Here is an 11,422-nt window from a genome sequence, read left to right as displayed (position 1 = left end):
GACGCTGGCGGCGCTGCCCTCCTTCCGCTCGGGTGACCTCCGGCGCGGCCGGGTCCTCCTCGATCCCGTGGTGCTCCGCGCTCGCCCTCGTTCCTCTCTTCCGGTAGCGGGCAGCCCGGACATAGAGGGCGGTCGCGGCGGTCGCGGCGGGCAGCGTCGGGCGGCAGGTGAGCGGGCGGAGGATGGCGGGCGGCCCTCGCCGCGGGGCCGGGGAGGTCCAGGGGCCGGCAGCCAGCGGACGAGCGTGCCCGCGACCCGGCGGTCTGGCGCCAGCAGGGAGCGGCGACTGGGCCTCGGAGCCCTGTGACATTGAGGCCGGCCGGCGGGGTTTCGGGGCTCGGGGGCCGCCGGCTCGCGGCCTGTGTGCCGCCCCGCGGCATCCCGCCTGGCTGCACCTGCGCCGCCCCGGCCGTGGTCTAGTTTCGGGTTCTGACCTTGGAGCGCCCGCTGGCCGAGGGCGGAGCCAGGGGTCGGCGGCTCTGCAGCCTAGGCCGCAGCCCTCCAGCTACGACTGCGCGACCGCACCGGTTTAACGGGGCTCGGGGAGAGCCGCCCCGCGTCCGCCCACGCGCGGGCCAGGCCCGCGGAGAGAAGACGCAGGGTGCGAGCCAGTTCAGCCCTGACGTCATGCTTATGTTTGTTGTGCGTTTTCCCCATGCGTTCGGCGTCCCTTTGGTCGTCAGCAGTCCCCTGCTGAAGTCCCCGTTTGGAAGGAAGGGGAGGTAGGGGAGATGGGCCCGAAGCCGGAAGGACCCGGGTGGGAGCTGGGTCATCCAGGTCATCGTCCGCGGACACTGGCAGTGGACCAGGCCGTATTTGCAGCCTTTCTGCCTGATGTCTTCTTCCTATTTTAGGCACATGCTAGGTTTTTAACCAAATGCTCAGTTGCATGCAGTGCATGCCGGTACCTTTGAGTTGTTTACCCTTTTCCTCCAGACAGTGGAGCCCGTCATGGTAGGTCAGCGGTTTAGGGTTTAGCTTTCTCAGTCTCCTCACTAAAATTTCTTCTCCTTGTTTTTTTTTTTTAACAAAGCCAGTTTTCTGCTAACTTCCTGTATATATATTTCCTGAGTATATATTACGGCGTTTGGCCTATTATGAAGCCCCGTAAAAACGTGTCGATTGTTAAGAAAAATCTCATCCTCGGGTATTTTGTGAATTTAGAGTCGGTAACGAAGAAACAGTGGGTCATAGATGTTGGGGATAGAAAACCAAAGTTGCATCGACTTCCCAAATGCACTGGAATCCCCGATGGGTGTTTGCCCTTATTCATAGAGAAGGTGTGCATTTTTCTCTTTCAGAATGTTGGCTACCAGAGTGTTTAGCCTAATTGGCAAGCGAGCAATTTCCACCTCAGTGTGTGTACGAGCGCATGGTAAGTGTAACTTCTTTTAAATGGGCTGAGCTGATTTCATCCTGTTCCCACTGTGTGTGAGCTCCTGTGCCGGAGTTTCAAACACAGATGGTCTAAAGTGGCTCAGATCCTGATTCTGCTGTTGTGGGACTTCGGGGGGGTATCAATATTTTAACAGGGCTTACTTCTAGATTATAGAGCATTTATGAATCATGTTGAATACTAGTCTGGATTTTTGCTTACACTGATATTTCCCCCCTTTTCCTTCCCTTCCCGTTTTTTTCAGGTTCAAGTTCCACCCCTTTCAAGAGATCTCCACCATACACGACTTTAATGATTTTCTCTCTCCCCCTAAAAACGTCCCAACCATTTATCTTAAATACCATTTGCATTGTTGGGGCAATGGAAGGGAAGGAGCTGGGACTTCTAGCTTGAGCAGAATTTAATCTCATTTTTGTCTTGGATGAGCTACTTACATGTAGGAAGCTCTTCTCACCTGAAATATATGTAAAGAGTTTAGTTCGTGCCCAGCACATGGCGAGTTTAGTTTTGCATTTATCAAGCATCTTTGGGCCTTTCCCCAGGATGTTTGCAATCTGGAGAGGGACAGATATGTGAAGACAGTGTTTGAATAAGTGATGTACCCTCAGAAGAAACACTTACCCTGGCCTGGGTTTCAGGAGAGGTTTTTGGAGGGGCGGCTTCTCTGTGCTGAAGTATTAGCAGGTTTAACCTTATATTCTAGAGGAGAATGGCATCCTAGACTGAGAGAAAGCCAGCGAAAGGACAAAATGCAAATTACCATGGCAGGTTGTGTTAGGGAGGGGTCAAGTGCAAGGCTTGAGTAGTGATAACTTGGAGAGCAAGGCTTATGAATCCAGGGGCTCAATAACCAGTAACTGCTACTGCCTCAACTGCTTTTATGTGTGAATTTTTCCTTGAAATTGTGTCCTCGAATTGGTGATCCTGTCTGTTGTCTTACATTTTCCTCCATTTCTTATGTTGTCCAGGATAACACAGATCATCTAGTGAGAGTATTGTTGAAATGTTTGTTATTTAAATGGGGATGTAATAAAGACAAGTTTGTTGTTTAATTAGTAGGTGTGGAATGAAACACTCCTTCATTGTGGGAAGCCAGGGGTATCTGGGTGGCTCAGTCAGGTAAGCATGTGACTCTTGATTACATCTGAGGTCAAGATCTCATGGTCGTGGGGGTGAGCCCTGCGTTGGGCTCTGCACTGACAGTGAGGAGTCTGCCTGGGATTCTCGTTTCCTTCTGTCTCTTGAAATAAAATAGACATTTTTAAAAAGCCTAGCAAGTCACTTAATGACAGGTTATATTTTGTTTCTATTTTGGCTTTGCTTGTATATCTTCTTAGCTTTGTTTAATTCGTTTGGGGTGCACTTGACAGAAAGTACAATTTATCTTTTCTAAGCGTAATGTTCTGTGGATTTTGATAAGGTCACACAGCTGTGTAACAGCGATGCCAGTCAGGACTACGACATTTGCATCACCCCTGAAAGTTCCTTCACGTCCCCTTGGTCATTCTGGCCTTTCATAAGAAGCCAGCTTCCTTCTCTTTACAGTGGCATTAGCCAAAACTTATTCTTAGTTAAATTAGTCCCTTTTTGAAATCCTCCGGTGGCTTCTCGTGTCTGGGGTAAGATCTGCACTAGGCCTCTCTGATGTTATCAAAGCAGACTCAAAAAGGAAATGACAGACCCAAGGCAGCTCTCCCGGGTGCTCAGGGTCCCCGTCCCCAGGGGCGTGACACATTCCTGGTGTGCGGCAGGCTGTGGCTTCTGCCTCAGAGCTCCAGAGTTGTTATTTTAGAATAGCCTTTCCTCACCGCCCTTTGTGAAGATGCTGCCTGGCCTACGTCATCTTGCTTTGTCTGCTTGGAGGGCTGACATACTGGGGTTTCTGCGTGTCGTCTCTTTGCTTCCAGGATGCAAACTTTTTTGAGGCTGAGAACCTGCCTTTCTTCATTGCTGTGTTTTCGGTACACAGTACACAGGTGGAGAAAACTGCGGTCCATTGAATAGGTCTTGTCCTTTTTTTTTTTTTTTTTTAGGTTTATTTTTGAGGACAGAAGGAACACATGCGTGCTTGAGCAGGGGAGGGGCGGGGGGGGGTGGGGGAGACAGAGGATCCAAGCAGGCTTGGTGCTGTCGGCCCAGAGCCCCACGTGGGACTTGAACTCATGAACCGTGAAGTCATGACCTGAGCCGAAATCAAGTGTCAGACCCTTAACTGACTGAGCCACCCGGGTGCCCCCGTCCTTCCGTTTTTAGCTTTCACGAGTGGTGCCTGAATACACGGACTGGTTTTCCCTCTAAGATAGTAGCGCTTTGAAGTGCCACTGGCAGCCACCTCTGTGTCTGGGTGCTTGTGCTGTGACACGTGTGATTGAGGGGGCCGCTCCTGATTCCCCAGATTTCCTCAGCAGAGGCTCAGGGAAAGACCCACCCAGCTGAGGACAGCAGTGACGAGCCCCTCGCTCAGATGCAAAGTCTCTTTTCGTCTCCCTCTTAAAGGAATGCTTGGTGTGCTAATCTTTGTGGGGTGTGGGGGACCAGGCCCAAAGTGCTGAGAACCCTTGCAGCCCCGAGACCACACATTGGCCGTTCTTGTTCTAGAAAGTGCAATTTCATGCTGAGAGTGTTCCAAGGTTGCGAGCATTCGCATTTTTATAACTTTACTGAGAGGTGATTGACACGACAGACACGGACCCATTGAAAGCGCCCTTCAGTGGTTTTGAGTTGAGTTCCTGAGCTGTGCCATAACCATCGGTCAGTTGTGGAATGTCCTTGTTACCCCAGTTTACATCTGTTTTTAGTGATTAATGGGAGCTGAGTGCTGGTATACGTTTGTTTCTTTTAGGCCACTCATTTTTATAGAACCATGGAAAGTAATTCCAGTCCTTTCCACCTTCAAGTTTTTGGAATCGGGCTGTGTATACGTAAGTCACTTGCGCTCCAGAGATAAGCATCTAGAGAAATTGTGCTTTGCTTGAGGTGCAGCGATGGGTCACTGTTGCTAACGTGACCTGGGAGAGTGTGCTCATGGCGACTCCGCTAACGGAAGCGAAGCATTTTTGCAAGACCTCACTCCTCCAGACCAGTTTGGATCACAGCGTTTTCTTGCAAGCATAGGATGGAATTGAAAAAACAGCTTTCAGCAGTGGGAAAGCCCTAAATACAAATGACGATACTCCTTTGTTTTCTGGTTTCTGAGCTGTTTCTCTTTCCTTGAGCAACACACAGATGCGTGCTTGTTTTAAGGCACTAAGATTTCTATCTCTTGGAGCAGAAATCCCCCTTTTGTCCTCTCTCCACTGATAACAACTTGGGTTTGCTCTGCCGGGAGTTTTGTGTGTTCAGTTACGTGGACGTGTAAGCACACCAGCGGTTTATCTTAAAAAAAAAAAAAAAGTCCCGGGATCTTCTGTGACTTGCTGAGGACGCGACTATTTCCTCGTTCTCTTGACTGCCGTCCCTTGCTTCCTGCTCTCCGTGCGCCCCGATTCCTTTCCTCTGCTGTACCTTTTCTTTCTCCTGAGCCCCCGTGCCGTGACCTCGGACCCACGGGTCTGTCCGCTTCTGGCCTGTGAGCACCCACGGGCAGCCGGCTCTGTTCGCTGCTCTCAGCTAGAGCCGCGGTGAGCGTGTAACAGGTGCTCAGCCAACATTTCTGAACCTGTGAACGAATGACACCTTTGACACACCTGTGGGGGTAGTTGCGTCCCTCCTCTGTTGGGCGCAGGTTGTTTGTTTCTGGGACAATAAACAGCGCCCTGTGTCTTGTTTCTGACCTTTGGACGCTTGTTTCTTTTACGAGTTTTCTGTCGATTTTGCTCTCCCTCCTTAGTTTGAGTCTCCTGCAGAAGGGCCTTCGTGTAGGCCAGCAGGGCGTCCGAGAGCCCCGCGTGCCCTCTGCGTGGTGCTGGTACGCGTGGCCCTGCCGTCCCCGGTGGCAGTTGCCCTGGCAGGGGCGTGTCGGCTGCGAGAAGGGCCGCGCTTAGCCGGCCCCGCACTCTCGCCCCGCCGTCTGGGTCTGCTTCCCCCGACGGTCCGTCGGCCGTGTGACACTGTGGCCTCAGTCCCAGGGACGACCGAGGTCTTCAGGGTGCACACGCCTGTCCTCGTGTGGGCTGGTCACTCGGAACCCGTGTGAATTTTCAAACACTCGTCGCTGTGTTTTGTAGGAAGCGTCGTGAAGAGTGAAGATTACGCTCTCCCGAGTTATGTGGACCGGCGTGACTACCCCCTGCCCGACGTGGCTCATGTCAAGAACCTCTCTGCCAGCCAGAAGGCCTTGAAAGAGAAAGAGAAGGCCCCCTGGAGCAGCCTCTCCATCGATGAGAAAGTTGAATGTGGGTCTTGAAGCAGAAGTGTTGGCAGACCGTGTGAGAGAGAATGTCTACCGGGGTCTGGGCTGTGAGCTTGGGGGCGCCACCTGGAGACCAGCACGGGGCGTGTCCCGGGGGCTTGTTCCGGGGCCCCGGCTCTGTGGGCTGGCCGCACCTCTGCCCGGGTCCCTGGGGCTCCGGTCCCCCAGGAGGAGGGTGCGGATACGGCTTCTTGGTGGCCCTGCCGGGTGGGCGGTGTCCACTCTAACTTACTGACAGAAGATCAGAGGCCGAAAGTCACTGTCAGGTGGCGGGGGTGGGGGTGAAACTCTGGGGACTCAGTGGATCCTGCACCGTAACCCGAGGAGGAAGAATTCACTGGTTCTGTGGGGTTTTCGTGCTCAAAGCAGACTAGGTGCGTTCTGTCCCCTCCGCCACCCCTCGCACCCGTGTGGGAGAGCACGTGCGTGTGCGCTGTGCCCCTCGGCCGCGTCGCGGGCCCCGCGGAGGAGGGGCTGCTGGCACGGCCTCCCCTCACCCACACCAATGGCTGTGCTCTCTCCCCAGTGTATCGCATGAAGTTCAACGAGAGCTTCGCGGAAATGAACAGGAGCACGAACGAGTGGAAGACGGTTGTGGGCGCTGCCATGTTCTTCATCGGCTTCACCGCTCTCCTCCTGATCTGGGAGAAGCACTACGGTGAGTGGGGGTCGCGGGGGCCTGGGGTCTCGGGTCGCAGCCACGCAGGCCCGGATCGGGTCGGCTCCGCGCCGTCTTCCGGCGCCCGGGAGTGGGCCGTGGGCGCCTGTGCACGAGGCGGGCGCCTCCGCTCTGGGGTCCGGCTCACGTTCACCGAAGCGGTGTAAGCCACCTTCTGACTTCTTCACGGCGGGCCGTGCTCGGTAGCGAAGGACTTTCTGCTCTGTATGGCACACCGCCTTTCTGTGACGCTTTATTATGTTATCGGAGGACGGCGTCGGGAAGGGTTTGGTCAAGGAAAAGGGTGTTGTTTCTTATCAAAGGGCTATTTCGACTGAATAGGGACTGTGTCTCCATAAGCAGAATTCTGGGTCGTTAGACCTCACAGGGTCTGCACAGAGGCCGTTGGAGTTGTCTGCTCGTTCCGTGCTACCTCTCCCGGGTTCTTTGTATCCGGGCAGAATGGCTTTTTCCCGTTCCAGACGGCTGTGATCCTGTACCTTTGGTCTGACCGTGGACGTGTTCCTCAAGACTCACAAGTCACTCGTGGTTTCTTGTTTGTGCTCAGCGCTAGTCTGTAGTCCCCCTCGTCTACGTCGTACGGAGCAGACATTGTGCTCTCAGCTCGTGTTTCATTGATAACCTTTCGTCAACAGAGAATAGTTTGGAAATAGTTTGGAAGAGTCGTCAGTGCCCAGAATTCAAAACCCGGGTGTGGGTGTGGGTGCGGGTGCGGGTGCCGAGCGGCAGACGACTTTGCTAGCCTGGCGGCCAGTGTGTTGGGGGAAGGCCTGACCCGTGTAACGCGTGGGCTTAGAAACAACCTGTCAGGACGACGTTGTCTCATGAAATTGTTTTGGGCTTTAGTGTATGGCCCCATCCCGCACACCTTCGAGGAGGAGTGGGTGGCTAAGCAGACCAAGAGGATGCTGGACATGAAGGTCAGCCCGATCCAGGGCTTCTCAGCCAAGTGGGACTACGACAAGAACGAGTGGAAGAAGTAGGAGCCGCCACTCCGCCCACCCGAGCCTCGCCTCGCCTCGCCTCGCCTCGGTCCGCCACCTCCGTGCAGCTCAGCGCGGCTCCCGGAAACTGTTATGTTGCAGTACCGATGCTAATAAACGAGCAGTTTACGTGAACCCTGCCGTGGTCGCTTCTTTGGTGACTGTAAGCGCCAGTGCCCGTCGTTTGAAATGGTTTGTCCCAAGTGTCTGCTGCAAACATATCTCGGGTGTAGACGAAATAGCAAGAGTAAGTCGTTCAAGGGGATGTCATATAAAAACGAGAAACGTAGGGTCTTTGTATGTGGGGTGTTTGGGTTTTCGACTAGAAATTTTTATGAGCGTGAAATCCCATCGTGGAAGCTGGGCCAGCAGAAGCCCCCATGGCTGTTTTTCTTCTGGGACTGCCCTCCCGCCTTGACATTGTCATGCTGGTTGGAGTGGGTGGCTGTGGGCTTAGGAAGGGCGGGCTGAGCTCTGTCAGTGATGAACTTGGTTCCCTGGCCGCTCTCAGCCTTTTAATTTAGAAAGCGACGTTGGAGTCCGTGCCAGGGAACTGCCATCATCCCAGCCCCAGCAGGCCCCCTCTGGGCTCGCATCCCGCTGTCCTGCTCTCCCGCCTGCCCTGCCCGCCAGATCCCCTCGCTGATCCCTGGAGGCCCTGCCGAAACAGCAGAACAGATCCTAGAACGTTCCACGCGAGGAGCTGTGCAGAGGGCTGGCACAGAGGGGTCTCCCAGCAGCCTCGGTGGGGAGTGTGCGGAGAGTGGGAGGCGGCCTTTGAGAAGCGCAGCCGTAACTGGGAGGGGAAGTTGGCCTGGGGCTCGATCAGAGGCTGTCGCAGGTGGTTAAAAGGCTTGAACTAAGTGGCTGAAAATTCAGCAGGTTATGTAAAACCCCTGATTGTAGAATCGTCCTGATGGATTAGGAATGCCCTTGCTCCCTTGTTTTGAAGGGCCCACTGACTTCCCTGGGAGGCCCTCCCCGCCTTGGGGGGAGGGATGCTGGGATCTGCAGAGGATGGGAGTCTGGCTGTGAGGGCCAGTGTGAGGCCACTATAGCCTCCGGATGGCCTCACCTACAAAGCTCGGGCCTCCTGCTAGATGGTACCATTTTCAGCTCTTTCCCAGGGTGGGCTCCTGCATGGGCCTGAGGTGCCTGACGAGGCCCAGGGTCACTCCTGACTCGTTACCTGGCCCTTCTGACCCTTAAATGACCCATTGATTGAGAACCTACCCGGGCCAGGCACTTCAAGGCCACTGTCCCTCCACAGAACAACCCCGAGAGGAAGGGGCCTTTACCCCGGGTTAGACGATGGAGCTAAACGGGGCTAGAAGTGGAGGGCTCTGCCTGAGGGAACTCGAGAGAGTCCTGGAGACGGTGTTCGAAGGTCCTTCTGACCCCCGGACTCTTATGCCGGAAAGCTCCAGACAAAGTCTCCTTGAGCCTGGGGACTTTCTCTGGGGTAACCAGGCTTTCTTGGCCTGCCCTTACTGTGTTGAAACCTGCTCTCTTGAACTTGCTAAGAGGGTTCTAGTTGTACGTCCGCGTCCGTTTCCAAAGTGTGACCGTGGAGTCCTGTCGTCTGTGTCCTTGCCCCTTTCCTGCCACCGTAGTGGCAGTTCAGGAGGGAGCAGCCATCCTTAGGCCAGAGGGCCACCTGACCTTTGCTCTCTCATCTGCATGCTGTGGGGTGTGACAGACCTGACCCTTGGGGCCCTTATCCTTACAGGGCTCGTAGGAACACCAAGGACGAGTAAGACGATGGGCAGAATGGGAAGCTTCAATGATGCTCCTCAGGGATGATGGACACAGGGTTGGGGTGGGCGTGGGAACAAGTTGAGGCTGGTTGGGGGAGGGCTCCCTGAGGATGTGACTAGTCAAGGACTAGCCAAGAAGAGCGTCAAAAGTCGTCTTGGGGTGGGGGTGCAGGTGGAAACGGTTCCAGACAAAGGCCCTGGGAGGACAGAGTTGAAAGCCCACCAACGGGGCTGAAGTGCCGTGCGGGGGCGGGGAGGAAGGAAGCTGGGGCAGGGCGCTGGGAACACCAGGGAGGCCGGGGCGTCCCTGCGCCCCTAGGAGTGGGGCTCCCGACAGACCCAGGCTTGGTCTCCACGGAGCCATCTGCAGAGCCCCCCCCCCCCCCCCCCCCCCCCCCCCCGGCAGCTCCTCACCTTTTGCCAGGAGAGTTCCCGGCTGTTGAAATGCACCTTGTCCCTTTTTCCTATTGTTTTTGCCTCTCACTCGTGTTCACCTTGTTACCAGCCGGCAGCTTTCCACCCTGCACAACTTAAAAATCATTCCGGGGGCGCCTGGGTGGCTCAGCCAGTTGAGCGTCAGACCTGTGGTTTTGACTCAGGTCATGATCCCAGAGTCGTGGGATCGAGCCTTGCGTTGGGCTTTGTGTTGAGTGTGGAGCTTGCTTGACATTGTGTCTCTCTCTCTGCTCCTCTCCTCTGTTCTCTCTCTCTCTCTAAAAATATAAATAAATAAGTAAATAAATAAATAAAAGTTATTCCCTGCAAAGGGACAGTCAACAGCAGACTTCTGAAACACAATCCTAGAAGGCAGAAGGCAGTGGAACGATAATTTCCTCTCGAATGACAGAATCCGTGAAACTGTTATAACGAGCAGAGAAAGCAGGATCTTCATAGGTGAAGATCAGTTTTTATTACTGACTGGTCTCTGGAGAAGTGCTGCAGGGCACGGTCGGGAAGAAGGGGATGGAACTCCGAGGGAAGGAGTGGGCCGCGAGAAGGAAGGGCAGAGGAACCGGGAGCCGTGAAGGCAGGTGCGCCCCCGCGCCGGTGAGGGCAGCGGTGAACTCGACGATGACAGTTGTGGGGGTGAGTGGCTAGCAGCATGGGGAAGGGATTCTAGGAGGATGGAGCCTGCAGTGACCTCCTTCTTGAGTGTCTGTGAACCCCCACATAAAAACAGCAGCTAGAGAAGCCAAAATCCGTACTGACGGTATCAGAAAATGAGGCAAGGAGGTATTACTCCCACGGAACAACCCCTTCCCAACGATGGAGAGTGGAAGGCGGAAGCTAGGGAATGTCAACTATGGCTCCGTGACCAGTCCACTTTTTGTCTGTTCCTGCGTCCTGTCTGCTTCCTATAACCTGTCTGCTTCCCAACAGCTTGATGTCTGCTTCTTTGTACCCCTTGTGTGTTACCAGGCGAGCTTCTTCAAAACTCAGTAGTGGTGGCTCCTTCCATCACGGCAGTTGAGTCTGGTCTCGGTCTTTCTCACGCGGGATTAGCCTACCAGAGTTCTTCGAGAAGGCCTGGTACAGGGGGAGAGCAGCGCGCAGCCGGGCCTGGGATGTGGAGGAGTTTCTGTGTGCCGTCCTGCCGCGGAGAGGCTGTCAGCTTTGAGGAGCCTGAGGCATCCCGGGTCCCACGAGGTGTCACAGAGCGGTCTCCAAAAGGGAGTGTCACCGTGGTGGGGGCAGGAGCACGGTCAATTAGTTTTTTTTCGAAAAGAGCAATTGAATAGGTTGAACATGTATTTTTTTTTTTTTTTCTTCAACGTTTTTATTTATTTTTGGGACAGAGAGAGACAGAGCATGAATGGGGGAGGGGCAGAGAGAGAGGGAGACACAGAATCAGAAACAGGCTCCAGGCTCTGAGCCATCAGCCCAGAGCCTGACGTTTTTTTTTTTTTTAAAGTTTATTTTGAGGGATCGTGCGCGTGCATGCCTGGGGGAGGGGCAGAGAGAGGGAGAGAGAGGATCCCAAGCAGGCTCTGCATGGACAGTGAGGAGCCCCCCATGGGGCTCGAACCCGTGAACCGTGAGATCATGACCTGAGCTGAAACTAAGAGTCAGATGCTCAACCAGCTGAGCCACAGGTGCCCCGAACGTGTACTTTTCAAAATAATTTTTTAATGTTTATTTTTGAGAGAGAGACAGTCTGAATACAAGTGGGGGAGGAGAAGAGAGAGAGGGAGGCAGAGAATCCGAAGCAGGCTCCAGGCTCCGAGCTGTCGGCACAGAGCCCGACGCGGGGCTTGA

At 54.5% G+C, this 11,422-nt stretch overlaps 1 protein-coding gene across 1 annotated transcript; it reads left to right on the top strand.

The window, feature by feature from the left end:
- The first annotated feature begins 48 nt into the window (after positions 1-48).
- On the top strand, positions 49-7,544 carry LOC115502555. Its single transcript, XM_030298045.1, has 5 exons — positions 49-167; positions 1,302-1,375; positions 5,563-5,730; positions 6,274-6,405; positions 7,273-7,544. The coding sequence occupies exons 2-5, from the start codon at positions 1,303-1,305 to the stop codon at positions 7,407-7,409; spliced, it is 510 nt and encodes a 169-aa protein (XP_030153905.1). The 5' UTR covers positions 49-167; position 1,302; the 3' UTR covers positions 7,410-7,544.
- The last annotated feature ends 3,878 nt before the right edge of the window (positions 7,545-11,422 follow it).

Source organism: Lynx canadensis, chromosome E2 (genome assembly GCF_007474595.2).
Source record: "Lynx canadensis isolate LIC74 chromosome E2, mLynCan4.pri.v2, whole genome shotgun sequence".
NCBI lineage: Eukaryota > Metazoa > Chordata > Mammalia > Carnivora > Felidae > Lynx > Lynx canadensis.
The sequence above is the reverse complement of the archived record's forward strand: the minus strand, read 5'-3'. Positions and strand labels throughout refer to the sequence as shown.